The sequence below is a fragment of the Andrographis paniculata genome, unplaced genomic scaffold, assembly GCF_009805555.1.
Source record: "Andrographis paniculata isolate CXL003 unplaced genomic scaffold, ASM980555v1 Contig55END, whole genome shotgun sequence".
Taxonomy (NCBI): domain Eukaryota; kingdom Viridiplantae; phylum Streptophyta; class Magnoliopsida; order Lamiales; family Acanthaceae; genus Andrographis; species Andrographis paniculata.
In genome coordinates this window covers 111,934-133,920 of record NW_026137590.1, presented here as the reverse complement: position 1 = coordinate 133,920, position 21,987 = coordinate 111,934, and the positions used below count along the sequence as shown (strand labels likewise).

Sequence of the window (21,987 nt, the reverse complement as noted above, 5' to 3'; positions counted from 1 at the left end):
AAGCAAGCATCACCCACACTTGTAAAATGACAAATATTTTAAACCAAACAAAATTCAACAAGTTGAGCCCTGAAAAACAAACAAAACCAAAATATAGAGGGCGATAGGATGTAGATGGAGGAGATGTATAATATATAGATGGATGATAGATGATAAGACTAGGATTTTGCTGCTTTCACTCTATTTCTTTTCCTCCTTCTCTGCCTCGGCAGCCCTCTTGGCCCTAACACCCACATGCCGGGCGTTGGTCCTCTCCAGACGCAGCTTATCATATGCCTTGAATGATTTCATCTCTTCTGTCACCTTGACAAGCTCAACAGCTGGCTTCTCCCGCACAATTGGCATGTAAGCACCGGCAACCTGTGTAGCAGTTGCCAACTCCTCCGGAGTAGAATCACCAGCCTGCCAGAGACAAACAAGATTGTTAACCTGTATATTCATCCCCATCAAGCAATCTTCGGGCTGTTCAAAATATCAAGGGACCCCACCTTGGCTTTCCTAGCACGTCTTGGGAACACGACAACCTTGGCCTTGTATGTCTTCAGCCTCTGCACATTTGTCTGAAAGCCCTCCAAGGAGCTATTCCTTCGCCGATGATCAACAGATATGCCGATAGTTGGGGCAAGCTTCTTGGGGATGCCTGCAGCCTTGTTGGCATAAAAATCAAGTGGTTACTAAAGCACCGCCAGAATAATTCTAATTGGCAGCCCATGCATCAAAGATTCATGTTTGGCAAGTATCAAGATACTCAACCAGAACCAAAAGCATCAATGCTGATGACGCAGGATACACAAACAACACAGGGTACTATAATTTACCTTTGAAAGTTAAATTCATCCAAGTACAAAAGCCTAGCAGTAGCCCATATCTACTTTCAATAGGTTAAACAATTTGGACAAAACTAAGTAAAAACATATAAGTATCTTACCTTCAGCTCCTCGAGAGAGAATCCACGTCCAGCTCTAACCTTCATGTTGTACTTCAGAGTCTGCCCGTGCACAATTGGACGAAGAGGTCCAGCAGTTGGTCTGGGGAATATCTTCACAGCTTTCTTCTGCCTTGCTGAAAAAGAAAACCATCACAACATGAATAATCACTGTAGCTATCAATATCCACAGGACAAACAAATCTACAAAAATAAAATTGTAAACTATACCGATTCTTCTTCTGGTTTTCCTGGCCGGTTGGTTGAACCATGTCTTCACATAGTTCTGCCAGTGCTTCTTGAAGTGACCATTAGGTATAACGTTGTTGTGCTTAACCATGGCTCACCTAGTGTACATAAAATCAACAGCTAAGTTAACAAGTACACAGATTAAACCAACGGATTGTGTCCAAAAAAACAAGAAAAAATCCAACACAACAACATGAATCAAAATCTCATTTTCATTCAAGTAAATGAGGAATTCATTATTTTCCACATTAGGAACATCAACTCAAATGAGGATTTAAGGTTAGAAATTTCTTGCAGCCGTAAATCAGTAGCTTTTGGGTATACGCTTTCATTATTTCGGAAAGACAAAAAGAAGAAAAATCTCAAGCTAATGAATATATTGCTACTCCCTCGTTTACTAAATAAATCAGCTACAACTTAAAACTTATATCAAGCATCCTTCATTTGTTAGTTTACATACAATTACAAGCTTTCGTTTCGACAATACAACATAATAATAAAGCTGAAAATAATAATAGTAAGGCAAAGATCAAATATCAGAATTACAAGCAAGGGAAAAAAACGCCAACGACGAATTAAGAGTACCATATGTACCATCTAATCTATAGTGAAATAAAGAGAAGATTCAATCTTACTCTATCCTGATACCTACAAAAGCAATATACCAGGGGATTCAAGCCAAAACCTCAAAATGTATATCCACACAACACGTTCAACTCAGACAAATGGGAGAAAATTGAAAGAATACATGGAGCGATAGCTAATAAACATCGAATTAGAGGCTTACAGATGTGGAGGTCGTGGCCGCCGCGGCAGGAATGGCTGGGATGAAGGTTGGAGCCGCTGAATCTCCAAGATTAGTTAGATAGGCTTAGATATGTATATATGTATGTATATCATATGCAGTACTTGAAGAAACCCTAATGGGCCATGCTGTGCGGCCCATTTTGTAGGTTCTTTTTTATTTATTATCTTCTTCTTTTTTTCTCTTGGCCCAGTTTTTGTTTCAGGGCCATAATGTCCACTGCTGGGCTTCCTGCGCCTGTCCATCACCATTCACGTGCAGAAACTATATACTATAAATTATAAATTACGAATAACGATAATATATATACATCTGGGGTGTGTTTATTTATTCCGATGTGATTAAATTCATGATACTATTTTAATTAATTATATAATAATACGATAAAGTAAATCAAAGTCTTCTGGCAAATAAAAATAAAAATAAAAGAATGTTGAGAATGCAAGGGATGGGTGGTGATGAGATAAAAGTAATAGTGAAAGATAGATACTCGATGGATATGATATACATAAAGATATAGCTATTGGTAATGTTAGAATGCTAGAGATGGGTGCTGATGATATAGGTAGCTCGATTAAGCAATCACATATTCGAAGACAATAGTTAGTGTGTCTGTGAACAAGAGAGAGAGAGAGAGAATATGAACATGATCATGATCATGATCAACAAGAAGTCAAGTCCTTTTCAAGGTAGAACTATGATGATGATGACGACGATGATTCTTTTTTGCATTTGGCCCCAACTTGGTCTTGGCCAAGCTGTATTGTCTCCCCTGGATGTCGGCCTTGATTGCTTTCTCCCTTCTCTCATCTGATAGCAGTGCAAGTCTGGCAAACCTGTTGGGTCTCACATTGCCGAGCTTCTCCTGAATGTCCTCCATGGCAGGAACCAGGCCGCGCCGCACAAAGCATCCCCCGACCACCTCCATGGAATTCAGCGCCGGGAGGACGGGGCTGTCTTTCAGCTCAAGGTCGAGGCAAAACGGGGAGTCCTTGAGCCACATCCTCAGGGAATGAGCCTTGGCCACCAGGACCCCATCCCGGGTTTTACAGGGCAGAAATGGAGACCCCATCTCCCAGAGGTAGGCTTTCAGGGTCCTGTTCAGAGATACACTGTTGTATTCGGCTGCACCTGTGATTAGCACGACCGATTTTGAAGACTCGGGAGAGCCTTCCAACGACGCATCCTGAAGGATACACAAATGACTCTTTTTAAGGTTGGGGATGCTTATGTAGAAGAATGCAGTGGCATGATCATGTGATGCAACAGAAAGACATACATGACACCAAACTTGGAATCCAGTTAATAATTTAGAACATAGGAATCTGCATCTCAGAGTGGCAAAGAGCACATTACATGACCATTGAATTATAAAGTAAGAAAATACGGTACTGTGTTCGACACATTATGCCAGATTCCATAGTTGTTACTAGAAGCGTACTCCATTTAATCCTTACGAGCATGCCTCCCGGGAGCGCAAGTTTGATTGATAAATTAAGAATCTACAAGAGAGTTTTAGTTCCTTGCCCAAACTTCTGAGCTACTACTAGTCATTATTAATGCAGGTACTCTGTTCTATATTAGTTAGTATGAAAAACATCATGATAGAAGCAGAAGTTTAACCTGCATGTGGTCAAGCCATAAGGTTAGTCCAACAAGAGCAGCACCGCCCGATAATTTTCTAAAGTCAGCCCCCCAATCCCTGTCAGCCACCCTGCAAGTCATGGAAGATAAAACTTGTAAATAGTAGTAACCTGCACCGCATATATAAGCACCTTTTTATATATTTGAACAAACAGCAGCTCATTTTGAGCATATGATCATCAATCCCATTGATCTCAGGTTCATAGGTGAAATTGAATGATCATCAAAAGCACATTCTGAGTGTTTCAGCATAATTTGTCATGCGAATTCTCTTGGAGAATAAATATGGTTGCTGGCCAAAGTACAAGTAATTACCGGAAAACATTGTGATGATAGATGTTTCTCTTTATTGCAAGTTGGAACAACCAAGTGGCTGTTGCTCGACGTTCAAAAGCCCACAGCACATCTTCCAAAGCATTAACAAAATTAAATGCTGCATGGTCTTCTACAGGTTCAAGTTCCTTAAGATACTCGTCTATCTCTAACAGCAAGGATGTAGAGTTTCCTGTCAGGAGCCTGTGAAAGTAAAATTCATATTGGGAACAAAAAGATAAAAACATCACTTTCAATCAATCCACACACACACATCCAAAGAAAATTATGTTAAGGAAATAAAAGCGTGCCTTAATGGTATATGGAAACCAGAATCTCCTATTGCCTTTAGTAGCAGAGTGGCTTCGCTCAATCTATGGCACCGACTTGCAGCTCTAATAAAGCAAGTCCATATTCTATGATCCGGATCCAAGCCTTCTCTTTTCATATCCAGGAGCTTCTGAATGCCAACGTCCAGATCACCATTCTTGAGATAAGCATCAATGACTGAACTATATGGTAATGTACTAAGGTTTGCCCCAGCAGTTCTTAAATTGTTAAGAACTTCTTCAGCTTGCACTGGCTGGCCTGAGCTGCCATAAGAGGTCATTAGCAGGTGCATCGTAGCCATAGTGGGTTCAATCCCTGATTCTTTCATGGTCACCAGCAGCTTTTCTGCTTTAGAATGATTACCAGATGTTCTATACATTTTCATCATCAAATGATAAAAGGAACGATCTACCCTGTGTCCCTCTGACCTTAGGCCATCAAAAAGTTCTTCAGCTTGCTCCAGCATCAACATTTTACATAAAGCTGCTATCAAGCTTTTGTAGGTATCCAAGCGAGGGTTTAGACCAAGACGCTCCATTTCACGTTTCAATGAAAGAGCTTCCTCAGGCCTACGATCTCTACAATACATTACGATTAAAATATTGTAAGTTTCTTCATCAGGTTTGAGTCCAGATTCTTGAATCTTCTGGTACACTTGAACTGTCTTCTTATAATCCTCTATTTCTGTATACATCTTAAGCAGCATATTATAAATAGAAAGATCGGGACTGAATCCTGTTCCCTCCATCTCATAAACCATGGCTTCAACATCCCCTACTTGCTTCCCCCTGGAAAGCAATCCAACCATAACCCTGTAGAGATGCATAGTCGGAAGATACCCTGCCGCTTTCATCCCATAGTATATCTTTTTCACTTCAAATATGTTGCCGGATTGGGCAAAAGCTTCAATCATCAAAATAATAGAACTCTTACTAATCTTGTAACCCATATCCTGTAGATCCTGAATGACAAGATATAGTTCATCTAATCTTCCAGCAACAATCAATGCCTGCAACAGACAGTTCATGGTTTCAGTGGTTGGGGAAGGCCCATCTCTCATCATTGTATTGAAAGCAGCTCTTGCATTTTCATAGCAACCACTTGCAGCATAAGCATGAAGTAAAGAGTTCCAAACTCTACGGTCCACCATTCTGGATTTCTGCCGCAGAGTTCCTAAAATACTCTCTGCCTTTTCCAGTTGCTTCAGATTCCCATAAGCTTCAATGAGGCCAGTGTAGATTGATATATCTTGAAGACAATGGCCTTCGGTTTCTGCCTGGGCAACCAAATGATGAGCGGTCTCAGGGAAATCCATTTTGCAGTATATAAGAGCAACAGTAAGATATGTATTGGCTGAAGGTTTGATCCCACAAAATTTCATATCCGAAAAGATCTGACAAGCTTCACTAAAACGATCGGTCTCCCCACAAGCCTTGATTAGAGACTCATACATTGCAAAGCTCCTGGTAGAAGCATGCATGCCACCATCCTTATAATATTCAACTAAAGCAGCATCTATCTGGCGAGTGCTGCAATGAATAACAACCAAAGCTTCAGAAATAAACTGATGGTATCCAGATGTGTGATCCTGTATGAAGTTTAGCAGCTCTATTGCTTCATGGTGCCGTCCGGATAAACTATACGAAGCCAGAATCACTAATAAGTTCTCCTGATCAAAATTCAAACCCTCCATTATTGCAGCTCTCAACTTTTCCGCAGCAAGGTCAAAGCAGTCACCTTTTACTAATACAGAAGAAATGACATCTGGACTCATCCCATGCAGCTCTTCGAGATCTTGAACCACTTTCTGGATGCTTTGGTCATTGTTTTGCTTATTAAGTACACGGAGCAATGCTTCATAGATGGCACCACTAGGAACAAAGCCATCATAAATCATTTTCTGGTACAACAACATAGCCTTCTCAGCATCATTCGACCGTAGATGCACATCCAACATGACAGAATATGCAAAATTGTCCGGTTTAACTCCAGACCGCAGCATGCAGTCGAACATCTCTTCAGCCTCCTCCCGCTGTCCGGACTTAGCATAGCCACATACCATAGCATTATAAGTACGCACTGTAGGTCTTGTATTGCTGTTCAGCATCTCCGACATCACGCTGGCAGCTTCTGTCATCTTATTTGCTTTCCCCAGTAAGTCAATTAGGACGGTATAGGTGACTGCATCGGGATTTCGCCCGGACGACTTCATGTCTCTGTAAACTTCCAAGGCAACATCATGCTTGCCTTGCTTCCCATACATGTTTATTATTGTATTGTAAGCCATCTCATCCTGTGCAAACCCCATTTCCACCATCTCCTGGCAGATTTTTTTCACCTTCTCCACATTCCCTTCCCTTGCAAATGCATCAAGCAGAGAATTGTATGTAACTGCATCCGGAAAGAAATTCTCAGAGCCCAACTCTTTGAAGAGCCGTTCTGCCTCACCAGAAAAACCACATCTTCCATAGACTGAAATCATGGCATTATAGGTCCACAAATCCGGTAGGCATTTGTGTGCTTCCATGTCACGGAAAACTTTCACCGCCTCTTCCAAATTGGATTGGCGCGAATAGCCACTGATGAGGGTGTTGTAAGTGATTATGTCAGGGCGAATCCCCGATCTCCTCACTTCATTCAGCAGCTCTGATCCCAAATCTGGAGTCATGGAACCTGATTTCACGCGTGCATTGATCAGAGTATTGAAACTCACAAGATCCGGTTCACATCCCCTTCGACGCATCAAGTCAAGCAGCTCCTGAACCTCGGAAAACCGACCGTTACGAGCATACACGCCCATCATTGCGTTATACACTTGGACGGTGTTGCCAATGGCTGGCTCAGCACGAGTGAAAATCTCGACGGCCAGAGCTTCTTGATTGGCTTTTCCAAGCACTGACAAGATGGTGGCCAGCATTCGTGCATTGGGTGCGTACCAGTGCCGGAGGTTTAACCACTCGTAGACCTCTAAAGCCCTTTGCCAACTGAGCTGGCCCACCCATTTGACGACGAAGCAGTAGTCAGTTGGGGTCATCTGCACCAGTTTCTTATCCAGAACATCAGCCACGAACTCCTCGGGTTTGAGCTCCATAATCTTATCGGTCACAAATTGCACCCTTTTACGCCAGTCCTTGGCCCTCTTCAATGCCAACTTGTTCATTTTCTTGATTTTATTTCTGCTGAGCTTTTTGTCGAACACCTCGTGTTCTTCATCGTCCGAATCCAAACTAGGGGGAGACTCGTCTTCGTCGTCGCCTCCTTGTTTCTCAACCTCGAGATAGAGCATCTTCTGCTCCGAAGAAGGCGGGGTTTCAGTGAATTTCAGGTGCGGCCACCTTACAGATGGTGATGCTCGGGAATAGGTAAATTTCTTAGCAGCGTCTTGGGTGGTAGTAGCGCAACAGCAGGAGGAGGAGGGTTCTTTTTGGCGGGGCTTGGATGAGGTGAAGAAGGAGGGTGGGGGCGGAGGGGCGAATATCTGTGCCCCAGTGCAGGCCATTGGAAGGGAAGGTGGGCGTAAGGAAAAGATAGGAATTAGCGTTTCTTTAGCATTGGATAGATATTTGTATTGGAATGGTGGTGATGATGATGATGCGAGTGAATGAGGGAGTGGGGTGGTTAAGTACTCCTCCGTCAGGTCAGGTCTTTCTCATCTACACGTGCGTGTAATGCGACGGATTGATGACTGACTAATTGAAGAAGATGATTGGTGGTTAATGTTGTACTACTACTACTGCTACTACTACTATGAAGTGAAGTGCAGTGCACTGCAGTTCTATATAATGTTTGGTTTCTTTAATGTTAGCTCTTCCCTCAGTTTCTTCTTCGTCGTCTTCTAATAATAATTATTGATCAAACTTGCAATCAACTCCCAATACAGACACCACCACCAGCGAAAAACAAACAACAAAAACCATTCAAACAGGCAGTGTGAAGTTGAGTATTGTCTGTAACACGGCAGCAATATATATCTAAAGCTAGGTGGTACATATATTCATGGTTGATGGTGGTCTGTCTTGTGTGATACTCTCTACTAGTACAAGCAGTAAGTAGTGTTTCATACAAACAACCAACCAAGCATCCGACACCAGCACCAGCACCAGCACCAGCACCAGCACCTCTTTATTTACTCAAACTACATACATAGATATATATATATATATATAGATACTGTTCTTCCAATACCTTCCTTATTAGATCAATCAAGCATGGGGGTGGGCTGAGTGGTTTTACTTCCTCTTGTTAGTCAACGCGGGGCTTGATTATGTAATTCAACTGGTGGCTTGTCCAAGTCCTCCTGAGGGCGAAAGAAGGTTGTCTGCTGCAGCACAGAGTCTGAGTCTTCTTCACCGCCGCCGCCACCCACACCAGGCCCCCTTTTATCAGCCAACGCAGCAGGCCCGAACACCCCAGTCTGCGGGTGAGGAGCCCAGTACTCCACAGTTTGTGGTGGAATTACATGGTCTGGAACCACAGCTGGCTCCCCATTCCCACTCTCAGTCTCCTCCCGGTTCTTCTCATAAACTGATTCGTGCACGCTCCTGCATGCGTCGTCAATGCATCACCACATCATGATACACACATTATTTATTAGCTTAGGTTGCTGCAATCATGACTGAGGACACAACAAGTAACAAACCTAGAGCATGCATGCCCATCTCCCCCATATTCAAATCATTTATATAATCAATTAATAGGGGAATAGCAAGAAGCAAAGATAATTAATTAAGATAACAACAACAACACAACCAAAACATTAAACCCTTGTTTAATTACTATCTTGTTAACAAGGACACCTAATAAAATTACAACCGCTTGCTCCAGCTGAACCTGGACCAGATCGTAAATCCAAGAGATCATCTTATATAAATCACATGAACTGTGCCAATGGCTGTTGAGAACAATTCAATTTGCTGATATGTAATTGAGTAGCAAAGGTAGAGATGATAAGGAAGTGGTGCCAAATACTTGCAAACAAATAAATGCAAAGTGGTTTGTGGTTGATTAAGATGATATTCAGTTTAGGAAATTAGTTAGCTAGCAAACCAGTTAGGTTCAGCTAAGAAATGATGGGACGTTTTAGCAACCATGGATGTCTGGAAGTCGGAATATGCATCAATCCAACTTTGATTGGATTTAAACTTATTTGGTCTGAAGTTTCTAATTTATAAACAAACAATTATTTCCATACAAGCTAGTACTCCACTATTTAGTTGTAAATTCAAAAATCTTATACTATTATCCTACAAGAAATTAGAAATTATTAGTTCTACTCTCTACCTATACAAAATCACCCTCACCTAACCTAACCTCACCTACCCTAATATTAGAACATACTAGTAGCATTTAACAAACCCCACCCCTCTCCTCTCCTCTCCTCTCCTCTCCTTCTCCTCCACCCAATAAGGCAAACAATCAGCTTCACCAGAGCCTCTAACTACTTTTGAAATAGAGTCGAAGCCAACAACGCATGCTATTCCAAGCAACAAGTATAAAATATTAACCAAATCATGAAGCAGTATTTAGAAATGTTTAGCCAAGGCATAAGAACACGGAGGAAAGTAGTACTACTAGATTCTGTCTAAAACCAAACCCAAAGCTGAGTAAGGAACTGTTATATTTGACAATCTATAGAGATCACGAAATTTCCGCCGACGATTGAAAAAATCAGGACCAAAACAGAGGCATTTATTTAAGAAGAGAGAGAAATTCTTATTATAGACAAGATCGATCGAAAACATTATGAAAAGGTTGCACAGCCGGCGGCATCATTACACTTAAAACCCAGAAGAGGAGATAAGTGCAGCGTTTGAAACCAGGAAACATGTTCCGAGTGTGTGTTCCTGAGGCTCTAGTCGCTAGAAGTGACGGATCAAAATACAAGATAGCATATAATCCAGAAACGGTAAAAACAAAGTCAGACTGTGAGGCACGCACGAGATGAAGATATTAATTATCTTAACAGTAAGAAAGGTAAGAGCAATTAATTAGGTTATTGGATCTTGGAAATTGAAGAGAATATATTATGGAGAAGCAAGCAAGCAATCGGAGAGAGGGAGAGAGAGAGAGAGAGAGAGAGAGAGAGAGATAGATATACCTGAGGAGGAGGGTGGGAGAGTGGCGGGGGCGGCGAGAGGAGGGGCGGATCTGGGCAAGAAGGCGTTTCCCGAAGGTATAGTGCAAATGATTAGGTGCTGCCATACAAGTCAGAGGAGACCCACCCCGTCGGGGAAATCAAATCAATCAGCAGCTGAAGATGAAGAAGACGAAGACGAAGGTGAAGTGAAGGGGGAGCAGAAATAGAAATAGGAGGCGGAGTTAGGGGGGAGGTGGCTGCCTTTTTATAGCAGCAGGACCAGCAACAGCAACAGCATCAGCATCAGCATCAGCATCAGCAGTAAGGTAAATGTGGAGCAAGAAAGAATTTGGTAGGTGGTGTCTGGTCGGTCAGGTCAGGTCTGGTCTGGTGTGATCATTGTAATGCCTTGGGTCAGGTCACTGGTCAGTGGTGTGGTGTGAAAAGGTCCGAGGGAGGGATGAACGATGATGATGATGATGGAACGGAAAATTAAATTAAATTAAATTAATTATGCATTTAATGAAAATAGGATGTTGGATGCAATTTTTAATATAAATAATAAATGTAGTATATTGTTAATTTGGACAAAAGAATTAATAATAATATGTAACAAGATTGAGTTTCTTTTAAGAAAATCAAGGCTAAACAAACATCAAGTCAAGTCAAAGAAAGGGTGTTATATACTAGTAGTATTAATTACTAAAAAGTTATATTCGTGGTATTCTTTCTTTGCATGTTTTAACTATAAGAGTACGTACACCGTGGCGTGGCTAAAATAAATCTTTTTTAACTTGTAAAATAGTAGTAGCAGTAGTAGTAGTTTATATGTTGAAACGTATTGTTAATCATTCTCAAAATTGAATTAAGGTGGCCATAAATAAAATTCAATTTCAGGCAATGACAAGACAATCATTCTTCATCGACACCTTTCCTTTCCTTTCCTTTCCTTTCCAACCCCCAGCTGACTACAGCCACATTATATTGTCACCTCCAGCGGCCGATGCTTCTTCCTCATTTGTCCAACAACATCTTTGTATGTATGTATTGTATTGTGCGTACACATGACACGACACACTGACAATGACACGACGACTACTACTTGCACTATAATAGAATTACTATTATTCTTCTTCACACGGGAAGTACGCGGTGCCCTAACAAGTAACAACAATAATAATGCTCCTTTATTAATTACTACTTGGATTAAATCTATATTCCCCATGCCATGCTAATGCTATGATGCACCTCTTTCACTCACCAAACATATAAAAATAAAATACAGTCAATGTATTACTGCTACTACAGCTAATAATAGTAATAAATAACAGGAATCAATGTGAAGCTTGGAGGGGAGGGAGGGAGGGAATCAGGAACATACATACATATATATATATGGTTAACAAGTACGGTATCGAATTCAATATTCAAATGAAGGCAGGCAGGCAGGCAGGAATGCAACAATGAATGGCTGGGGACACTGCACAGCACAAATACACTACACACCCCAACAGGACAGGAGGAGGAGGAGGAGGTGGAGATAGAGGATATGTTCTCATCATCAAACTTATTTCAACAAATTAAAAGATTCCGATTCCCTCCCTCATGCTCATTGCTCAGGCTCAGACAGCTCAGGTGAAAAGAGAAGAGATAAAAGAAAGCCAAGAAATGATGCAGCTCAGGTCAGAGGAAAGGACAGGACAGAACCACAATGCTATGCTATGCAATGCAGTAAACAACTAAACATGCCTTACTTTAACTTACTACTTTACCTCTTTGGCTCCTCTCTCTCTCTCTGTCTTTTCCATCACCACCACCATGTCCATACATGCAGATGCAGCAGCAGCAGCAGCAGCAGCACTTGGATGGGCATAGGCTATCCATTCCGTTCCCCTCCCCTCCCAAAACCATATCTGCTCTCCAACAATCAATCAAACCAATAAATTAATTAAAGCACCACCAATAATTAGCAACAACCAACTCAACTCAAAAACCAAAAACATACATACATACATATTACTCTAAACAAACAAGGTTATATATAAAACATTACCTCCTCTGCTGCACGCCCATTATAAAACCTTCTCATACATCTTGAAAGAGAGGTTCTATCTCCAGAGGAGATCGTGACTGACCCCATCTAACCCACCTGCTTCTGCAGTGCTGACCATACTGCAAGAAGAATCCAACACTCCTAGCCACCGCCCAGACCCAGACAATCAACGCATCTGTGCAAGAACGAGCAATGCAGATTTCAACATCTCTCGGGCTTTTCTGTCTGGCTGACATCCACACAACTCCATTTCTTTGTAAATCTTAGGGACCTGCCATCAAAACCACCTTAATTACTTACCTAGCACTGGTATACTATATGCTAATCCCAACTTGCAAGAACAGGATTTAATTCACTAAGCATCTCTCAATGTGAATCCACAACTGTTTGTTTCAACTACAACACTACAGGTAGTCGGTTAGTGCTACCAAATTGAACTTAACGGTATAAACATACAACAAGGTTGGAATAGCAACGATGCACCTGATCAAATTTCTTGGCCCACAGGAAGGCCTTCATGAGGGTGGTGTATGTTACCACATCAGGACTGAAACCCTTCACCCACAATAACAAAAATTTCAGCTTGTCCGTACCCTATTCTTCCAAACTGTATTGCGTGTGTGCCCGTGCCAAGGTGTGCAACTTACTATTTCTTTTATCTGGTGATAAACAGATAGGGCTTCCATATGCCGTCCAGCAGTAGCAAAAGCATTAATCAACACATTCAGCATAACTAGGTTCAATTCCATCCCTTCTGCTTCCATGAGCTGCAGTACCTTGACAGTTTGCTCACACAGCCCCTGAAGAGTTCAATCAATGAATTAGAATCATTAACCATTTAACACTCTTTATTTTATGGAGAAGGAGACTACTAGCATTCACTCTCTCATTCAAGTGCTTCCACAGATTGTTGGTTGGTAGTTTGGACTAGACAATAATCTTTTGACAGGAGAGCAAGTTAACTTCTGTTATCTGACAGCTAGCTACTAGATAGTGCAAAAAGAATGATGGCCAAAATATCTAGTACACCGACCAGAATTTACATGCTAGGTAGAGGGCTTGTATAAGAGTTTGCAAACCTTAGATTTCATTCAGTTCAACTAATTGTAACTAAAGTCCACTACACTTGCGTGCATTAGAATGTGTAATTCCAGCAAGTATTTCTACCTCTCTAGCTTATCACAGGCATGAATTTCTAGCTGAGAAATATCCAAATATGCGAGCTCGCAGTAATCTAATCATGAACTTCGGAACTAGATTTTATGACAATCGGGTGATATGTCACTTTAACTAGTTTTAGCATATTTTTTTCATTGCTTAAAGCCTCATAGCATTATTATTTGAAGTCTTCATAAACATGGATTTACTGAATCTTCCATGATTGGTACACCTAAATTTGTAGCAGTTCATTGAGGAAAATTTCCAAATATCACAAAAGTATTTACAGCTTTATGGTAGATCACATTTTGAAGTAAATTCTGGAGATATCATCATCCAGTGTAGTTGCAGTAATATATAAGTTGAACTTTGAAATGAACTATGTTTTTGGTTTTTTCACAGCCATGAGTAGCTGAAATCTCTTTGTGGGACTTCTCTTATAGTGACTTTCTATATTTACTCGTTTTCGCTACTACCCTCTCAATTAATTACTGTTTGATCTAACTTAAGATTGTTTCAGCTGTAATTTGGTGAATTGGGTGAGGAGCTTAAATAAGGAGTGCCTGATTTAGACCATTTAGAGGCAGTGTAGTCCCTACTTAAAAATTAAAATACAAGTGACAGGGAAAACGAGCTAAATTCTCAGAAACTAATAAATGTACTAAATGTGGATCTAAGGTTTTGTTTAAAAGATTTATCAAAAATATTGAGGCATAACTTAAGCTATGGAACTGAAAATGCTATTAGCTAGTTTAGATCCCTACCATCTACCCTGATGTGTATTTGGTGTATCAGCCAGCTAAAAACCTAAGATGGGTTGGCAAGGAAGCGAAAACTTCATTTTGTGCTTCAGTATAACAATGCCACATATCAAATACATCAGAGCTTAATAAGCCAGTGTTGAAAAACTAATAGGATTAGAATAGATAGAGGATACTCTACACGTCCATGATTTACACTTAACTTGAAGTTAGGATCACTGAAAGGCAGACTCTCACTTCATGAATAGGAACACGAAAATAAGCTAACATGAATTGCTGCACAAACAACAAATGATCATAAATAATCCACAGGTACAACTAACCAAAGCTAAAAGGCAAACCTGCTGAGCATAGGCATTTGCCAGAACACAAAACATGCTTGGTGATGGTTGGATGCCTTGCAATTTCAGATCAGTTACACAATCCTCAGCATTTTGGAATTTCCCGTGTTGTCCGTAGATATCAACTAACACGGCATACATGGCACCACTCCGCTGCTGCCCTCTGCGCATCATGCACTCAAAAATCCTCTCGATGGCATCCCACTTTCCCTGATCCCCTAAGCAAGAAATTATGATCATGAAAATATTTGGATTGGGATGAATCCCTTGTTCTTCAGCCACCATCTTAAGAAACAGATCAAAAGCGCCGTCAATATCCCCGAATTTACAGTGCCACCGGATCAAAGAGCTGTAGGTATTAGCATCCGGCTTGATCCTGTGTTGCTGCATTTTCTCAAACATTTGAAGAGCTTCTCCTATCTCCCCGTATTTCCCAAAAGTGTCTATGATGCTGTTATACATTCTCAGATCCAACTCAGTCCCCATTGCTCGTGCCTCTCTCAGAACCTCCGTCGCCTTCTTCCACATCCCGTTGTCCCTATAAATTTGAATAATCTTGCTATACAGGAAAGAATCCGGGGAATAGCCCTTCCTCTTCATGTCAGAAATCACAAGCCATGTGTCCTTCAGACGCCTAGCATTCACGTGATAGTCGATCAGTATCTCAAATGTCTGACGGTTCTTTTCCAGGCCAACGCCATCAATGGCCCTCAACACTTTGTCTGCGAATTCTAACATGCCTTTCTGCAGGCAACTCGCGAGCAGAGAATTGAGCAACCTGATTTTCGGGGTGCAACCAGAAATAAGCATCTCCTGCAAAACCACATCAGCTTCTAGAATTCTTCCAACTCTACCAAGAGCCGCTATTAAACATGAGTAAGATACAGAGTTGGGACGAAAGCCCACCGCCTCCATCTGGGACAACATCGCCATGGCGGGGTCGACTTCTCCTTCCCGACAGAGTTCACATATCGATTCGTTGTAGAAATCACAAGAAAGCTCCTTCATATCGTGATTTGAGTAGAGAAAAGGGGTGTATTTTAGAGCCAGTACGCTGCTTCTGGGTCTCTGCCTGCGTAATGAAATAGGTTTTGAACAGCTGGGATGGGAAAAGTAGAAAGAGAAGGGATGGATGGGCGGCGATTTGGAAGGGGGACTGAAGAACATCATCTGCTGCAGCAGGAGGAGCTCCATGATTGGCCTTGAGCCAACTTCAATATATATATATATATATATATATCTTTCGAGTTTGAGGTGCTCGGCTTATCTATAATCCAATGGAGAGAAAGGTGATAATGGCATGCTCGGCTGTCGCCTCTCTCTCTCGGCCACCGCCTTTGCTGCTGGGAGAGGTTTTGAGCATGGTGGAGTGGAGAGAGGTTGTTGTACTTTGACAAATAATTACTACGAGTGTTATGTAAAGCAGGGTTTTGCTGTGACGTCAGACAGCTCATGTAATGTATTATCTCATCTCGAGGAACAGAGATGATGACCACCCCCCGGCCCTGGGTGGTTCAATCTGCACGAGCACGAGGCGAGGCAGCATTGCCAATGCCATGGAATGGAATTCTTTCTGACTGTGGATGGATGATGAATTACAATCAATTGTCCGATGTGTGGGCTTGGGAGGAACATCTATGATAATATAGCCGACTCAACTCAATGAATTCATGGTTGTGTGTGAATAACGAAGCACACAGCTGACTGGCATTTACTAAAAAAATTCTTCAATGTAATGTAAGCATATCCTCCCGAGCAAAATACAACTTCATCTGGCACGCCGGGGGCAAGGGGCATATGTATGTATGTATGTATGTGTGTGTGTGAAAATCTACAATACTCAGCCGCAGATGGATAGATCAAAGCAACAGAGTTTCCCTTATTTTGTACAAAGCTCCCGACCATTGGCTGGCTGGAACGTATTCTACTCATGATGGATGGATGGATGGATGGATGGATGGCAAACCGCTATTCTATACTCTCGGGCGGGCTGGTAGGCTGGCAGGAAGGCAGAGCAGCATTCCATTCCAACTGTGTATTAAAGAAGACAACAGCAGCAAGGATGTAGGTAGCAGTAGCAGTACTAGGTTGGGGAACGTATGGAAGGAGGAGTTGCAAGGTTCATCAAATTATTCTCTCCTAAAAAATTTACATGCACCTAATATTACTGATGAATAAATCTCTCTCTCTCTCTCTCTCTCTCTCTCTCTATATATATATATATATATGTGTGTGTGTGTAACCAATCAATCCACACAACCTGCGGACGACCCTGCTGCTGCTGCTATTGCTGCTGGCGGCGCCCAACCAATTCCTCATGTAACCTACTAAACACCAAGTTGACGGGTATACAAGCTATGGTCGTGGCAGCCGCATTCTCCCTTTTATTATTGGCAGCCCCGGCCCCGTCCGCCGCTTGGTAGTCTCTGCAGCCACATCTCAGATCACTCTGATGCTTCTCAGAGATTGATGAGAGTGCTCTTATCTTCTGACCGGACGATGGACTCGTTCTTGATAATTTCCGATCCCCGGGATTTGGGGACATGTTCCTTGGCGCTGTGTTTGATCTCTGGTCTTGGTAAATGAATGGAGCTGCTTGCCTCCTACCATCACCGCCATTTATCAATGAAGATAAAAATGGGCGTGGTACACGGGCATTTGCCGTCCGCCGGCCCGTCCTCCATACTGAAGGCAGCTGGGCAGGAGCCTCCAATGGTTCAGGGGAACAATGATCTCTGCCAGAAACAAGGTTTTCTGTCGAACCATTCTCAAGAGCTTCAATCTTGATGGGATGACCGATCATAGCGTGCCCATTTAACTTGCTCACCACCGAGGTCATTGGGACATCCCGCCGGTAGTTGTTGGCATCCACTTTCAGATCAACGTCTATCAGCATGAACCTACCACCAAAGTGATGTCTGCCATCAAGTATAGGATCCAGATGCCCCTGCTGCAAGGCCTCCCAATATCCTCCTCCTCGATTGGCAGCAGATTGATTGCTCCAACCCAATCCCTCCGAATCAATTTTCTCATAGGGGGTGATGCCACCTAAACCAGTAGATCCATACCTGGATATATGGCTCCTAAATCTTTTATTACCGTAGTCAGCCTTGAAACCACTGTTGCTCCAGTTGGAGTTTCTACCAGTCACATATCCCCCAGAGAATTCTGCATCAGCTCTGTCCAGAGACCTCTTCCCAAGACCTTGATTATTTCTCTGTCCTTTCAGGTGCCATTTAGAAGCCCCAGTACTGGTTGATTCAGCAAATGGTAATTCATCAAGGTCATCAGTACTGCTTATGCTCCCGTGGTCCTCTTGTACTCCGATTCTCCAAGGATATTTAGGTTGCAGTTCAATAGAGTAAGAGCCATCTGCAAAGCAGGCAAAAAATCTTAAATGGGCATATATATACATATATTATTGTGAAAAACATTAATGATAAGCAAAATAGTGCATTTTGGCATCAATGACAATGAATACTATTTTGCTTTCATTATTTGTCTTTTTTACACAAAAAATTATTCTAAAGGCTATGGGATCATCACAACAAACATCCATGTTCTCCTATTCCGGTTAAATATGTCATGGATGGATTTGTTGTCAACATAAATGCCAGACTTGACAAATAATGAGCGCCAACTCAAGCAGGATGTCATCCCTAGGAGAGAGAAAAGAAAGAAACAAAAATGCAGTTGGTTTTATCATATTTCTAGTTGCATGGTAAAATTGATACCACTGCCTAAAAATGATGTCTATAAATCCTACCAGAGAGTCCATCTGAATCCAATTCCAGAGAATCAGTTTCAGAACTATCCGTTTCAGTGTCCTCGGTTGACCCAGACTCGTGGTCTTCACCCCTGTCAACCGGATATCCTCTTCCTTCAAATTGTGAAACTCGTATATCCATCTGGGAGGATATAGTTTGGTTGTCATTTGAGTAATCCCCAGAACCAGATGGCAGATAAGCATATCTACTCCTCTTTGCACGAAATACAGCTCCAGGAAGCTCCTCTCCTGAAAGAGAAATAGAACTATAATCAGCTTGTATACTTACAAGATCAATACCAGATTCAGTGCATGACACTAAAGTGCAGCCACTAACATATTGGATGAGAAATTCAGTAGCGGCGTAGCCTACTATTTCAAAGAGTTCCACTATTGAAGAGACATGCGCATATAAATAAAGAACTAGATGAAACAGGACCTTGTTGAGAAAAGTTAAAGCAAATGGCAAAGAAAGCTCACTCATCGGTGGAGTAGTACTGAGACCAAAGTCTTGCAAGCCTCTCATCCGAGGCAGTATACCAGCACTCTCATCATCTCCACTCTGTTGATTTCCCTCCCTCACAGTTTCATCAAGCATAATCTGGTCTGCCGCATTCTTTTCAGCAGGAGAAGAACCAAGCCTTTCAGAAAGCTGGTCAGATCTAGGATCATTGTGGTTTGCATCTCCACATTCCAAACTCCCAGAATTGACAGCTTCTGGCGACTTCTTTTCCCCACCATTACAAACACTTGTTACTTTTCCATATTTCTTCTCCAATAATTGCCTCTCCAATTCAAGTGCATGCAATATTGCATCTTCCCGTCGTGCATATTTCTCTCGTTTCTTTGGAGGCATACCCTGAGCAGCTTCAGCCCTTTCTATACAGTCATCAAACTCACCACATCGAAATGCTTTAACACGTTTTGACTTCTCCAAATTGTACCAGTCCCTGAAACAAAGTAGCCAGAAACATAAAAATAAATAAATGAATAAATAAAAATGGGCAGGAAATTGTGACACATTTAATTCTTCTTTAATTACTAAGCAACCAGGTGCTCTCATAAAGAAGAACATGTTACAGATAGCAAACTGCCTAGATGCTTAGTTCATCACATATAATTTATGATATTACTACTTCAAGCTGCATGTCAGTTCAGCTAACAAATAGTAGAATTTTAGAACTCCACTATTTATTCTTAGAAACCTGCAACACAAAAAGGAAGATGAAAATAAAGGGGTTTTAAGCCTCTTCTAGTATCAAAGAATTTCTCTCATGGAAGTAACTTTTATATGAAAGAAACAAGCTATGGGTCTATTAGATACTATAGAAGCCTCTTCAAGAAAATAAAAAGATCTTTAATGGATAGAGTTACTTTAGTGTGTTTGCAGCAACTGCTTCATCTAATATCAGATGCTACACAAATGTAATACATACTAATAAATAAGCAATATATACAAACTCTTACGCTGTCTGGAAGTTCAGGGAATTAGACAGTAGTGTGAAAGAAGCAAATAGTAACAATGTATCTTACATATGTGCCTCTAAACCTCTATGTACCAATAACTGATATCGCCAGAGCCTCACGTAAGATTGCAGAAGAAAAGGGAGGATAAAAATAGGTGGGTATAAGTTTCTTTAATTAAGACCCAAGCTGAAATTAGTATGGGTATTTTAAAACTACTCTACATTTAGTTCAACACTTGGAGCAATTAATAAACCATAGATATCAACAATCTATGTACTCATTCCTACATCTTCCACGATATGAAGCATCAGTATTGAATGAAATCTATTCCTTTGGCTCACTTCTTCATTCACCAGCTCAGCTTGCTTGAAACTGTTGTGCAGTGCCTGACAACAGCTAAACATACTATCCTTAGCTATTATTAAGAGCCTCGAAAACTATATCATTGCAAAACAGTTGGAAACAAAAATAAACGTAGAGCTTATTGAGGTATGTGATTAACAAAGGCCAGCAGCAATGCAGGTTACTCTTGAAGACAGTAAACGATGTAAAAAGGTTCAAATTTTGAGAGCTATATACTTTATATGCTCATTCTCCTTCAAGCATACAAGATTCCACACAATAATTTCATACAACGGATGATGGCAGTGAAACTCAGCAACCAGTAGACATTTATGGACAAGGGACACACATGCATATTGCATAGAGTCAGTTCTGAACTTACACACTTGCATCTTCCCTGCCAAGAAGTTTGACTGGAGTTCCTGAGCGAGGTGATGTCACGAGAGAAGACGATAGCTCTTCAGGTCCAAGTATCTTTCCAGGCCACCAAGATCCATTTCGTCTTCTAACCCAAACAATACTCCCCACACTACAATCCACCAGCCCTCCACCACTGTCAGAGCTACACATGCCTGCCCACTCTCAAAAACAAATATCCAATAAAAATGTGTATAGGTTAGAACCTTAGAGGGGGAAAAGGGAAGGAAAACAAATAAAAACAAAGGTCCAATTTCTCCTCCTTAGCAACTTATTTATATCCAGAAGTAGGTCGGTCTGATCATGCTACAGAAGCTGCGAAATAAATGCTGCAATTTATGTAATGTCGAGAGAGAATCGGAAAGGCGGAAGGAAAGGCGGAAGAAATAAAGAGATTAGGAATGCAAGCAAAGAGGGGAAGAGCGGGATAAAGGATCAGGGTGACGGTGACGGGGAACCAAAATCAAGATTGAAAATCGAGGGGGGGAGAAGCAAGGGAATTAGAAAGGAGATAACATGTATGGAGGGGATCCGGCTTCCCAGAGGAGCAATAGCAGGAATTGAGGGAGGAGGAGGAAGAGGAGGTCACGGTTAGGGTTGGGGTTAGGGTTAGGGTTTCCATAAGATTTCTTCACATTTGGGGGAAGAGATGGGGGAATTCAATTCACATTCATTCAGGTCAGGTAACAGGACAGAGGCGGGCGGGCGAGGTGGATCATGGATCATGGATCATGGATCGGACTTCGGAGGAGGGAGGAGCGTTTGACTGTATTAGTATAATTATTTTTATCATTTTGATTTGTCCAAAAAGATTAAGTGCAAAATTTGTCATATTTTTATTTCAAAGTTTCAAAAATGGCTCATAGCTAATTGTTAACATAAAGTCAATAAATAATAATCCTCAAGAAGCCAATGTGAAAGGAGGGATTGGAGAGGTGTTGGATGTTATGGAAGCCCAAAATACATAATATTCATAACATCCCTTTAGCAACTGCTATGAAAAACAGAACATGTGCACCAATTTTAAAACAAAAATGGTTTTAATTGATTTTTTAGAAATAAACTCCATCAAAAATATTTTATATAAACTTAATTTATTCAAATCATATAGGGGAATAAGACTCAACAATCAATCGATCATTCAAGTTCCAGAAGTAAACCTAGAAGACAAAAAAGTAAAAGACTTCAAAACAAATATTTAATATAAATTCCCTTTTCAAGCAACGTCAGTCAATCACACTCTTAAGCTTCTAAATACCTTCCTTCATAACGTATTTCAAATAGAGTGGATGGTTTCAGGACTATAATTGCATCACCAATTTAAAATCCAAAGCAATCTTA

General features: G+C 41.3%; 5 protein-coding genes across 7 annotated transcripts; all 5 read right to left on the bottom strand.

Annotated features, from left to right (window-relative positions):
* Positions 1-19: 19 nt before the first annotated feature.
* Positions 20-2,075, bottom strand: LOC127256163 (60S ribosomal protein L13-1). Its single transcript, XM_051282017.1, has 5 exons — positions 1,962-2,075; positions 1,157-1,272; positions 929-1,062; positions 489-647; positions 20-402 (listed from the first exon to the last, which is right to left on the bottom strand). Exons 2-5 carry the CDS (start codon positions 1,263-1,265, stop codon positions 181-183), a joined length of 624 nt encoding a protein of 207 aa, XP_051137974.1. The 5' UTR covers positions 1,266-1,272; positions 1,962-2,075; the 3' UTR covers positions 20-180.
* A 455-nt stretch (positions 2,076-2,530) lies between these two features.
* Positions 2,531-7,902, bottom strand: LOC127256183 (pentatricopeptide repeat-containing protein At3g18110, chloroplastic). Its single transcript, XM_051282037.1, has 4 exons — positions 4,247-7,902; positions 3,939-4,139; positions 3,603-3,693; positions 2,531-3,165 (listed from the first exon to the last, which is right to left on the bottom strand). Exons 1-4 carry the CDS (start codon positions 7,762-7,764, stop codon positions 2,653-2,655), a joined length of 4,323 nt encoding a protein of 1,440 aa, XP_051137994.1. The 5' UTR covers positions 7,765-7,902; the 3' UTR covers positions 2,531-2,652.
* Positions 7,903-8,159: 257 nt separating this feature from the next.
* LOC127256187 (late embryogenesis abundant protein At5g17165) lies at positions 8,160-10,510 on the bottom strand. Its single transcript, XM_051282047.1, has 2 exons — positions 10,363-10,510; positions 8,160-8,806 (listed from the first exon to the last, which is right to left on the bottom strand). Exons 1-2 carry the CDS (start codon positions 10,464-10,466, stop codon positions 8,512-8,514), a joined length of 399 nt encoding a protein of 132 aa, XP_051138004.1. The 5' UTR covers positions 10,467-10,510; the 3' UTR covers positions 8,160-8,511.
* Positions 10,511-10,639: 129 nt separating this feature from the next.
* LOC127256186 (pentatricopeptide repeat-containing protein CRP1, chloroplastic) lies at positions 10,640-16,600 on the bottom strand. 3 transcript variants are annotated; one of them, XM_051282046.1, is made up of 6 exons: positions 14,655-16,600; positions 13,042-13,194; positions 12,878-12,949; positions 12,395-12,665; positions 12,114-12,254; positions 10,640-10,749 (listed from the first exon to the last, which is right to left on the bottom strand). In XM_051282046.1, exons 1-4 carry the CDS (start codon positions 15,846-15,848, stop codon positions 12,561-12,563), a joined length of 1,524 nt encoding a protein of 507 aa, XP_051138003.1. In that variant the 5' UTR covers positions 15,849-16,600; the 3' UTR covers positions 10,640-10,749; positions 12,114-12,254; positions 12,395-12,560. The 3 variants fall into 3 exon arrangements, with proteins under 3 accessions (XP_051138003.1, XP_051138002.1, XP_051138001.1); XM_051282045.1 differs by lacking the exon at positions 10,640-10,749 and adding an exon at positions 10,785-11,498; XM_051282044.1 differs by lacking the exon at positions 10,640-10,749 and having other exon boundaries at positions 11,506-12,254.
* A 154-nt stretch (positions 16,601-16,754) lies between these two features.
* Positions 16,755-21,437, bottom strand: LOC127256185 (uncharacterized). Its single transcript, XM_051282043.1, has 4 exons — positions 20,612-21,437; positions 18,901-19,370; positions 18,421-18,669; positions 16,755-18,026 (listed from the first exon to the last, which is right to left on the bottom strand). The coding sequence occupies exons 1-4, from the start codon at positions 20,797-20,799 to the stop codon at positions 16,939-16,941; spliced, it is 1,995 nt and encodes a 664-aa protein (XP_051138000.1). The 5' UTR covers positions 20,800-21,437; the 3' UTR covers positions 16,755-16,938.
* Between the last annotated feature and the right edge of the window lie 550 nt (positions 21,438-21,987).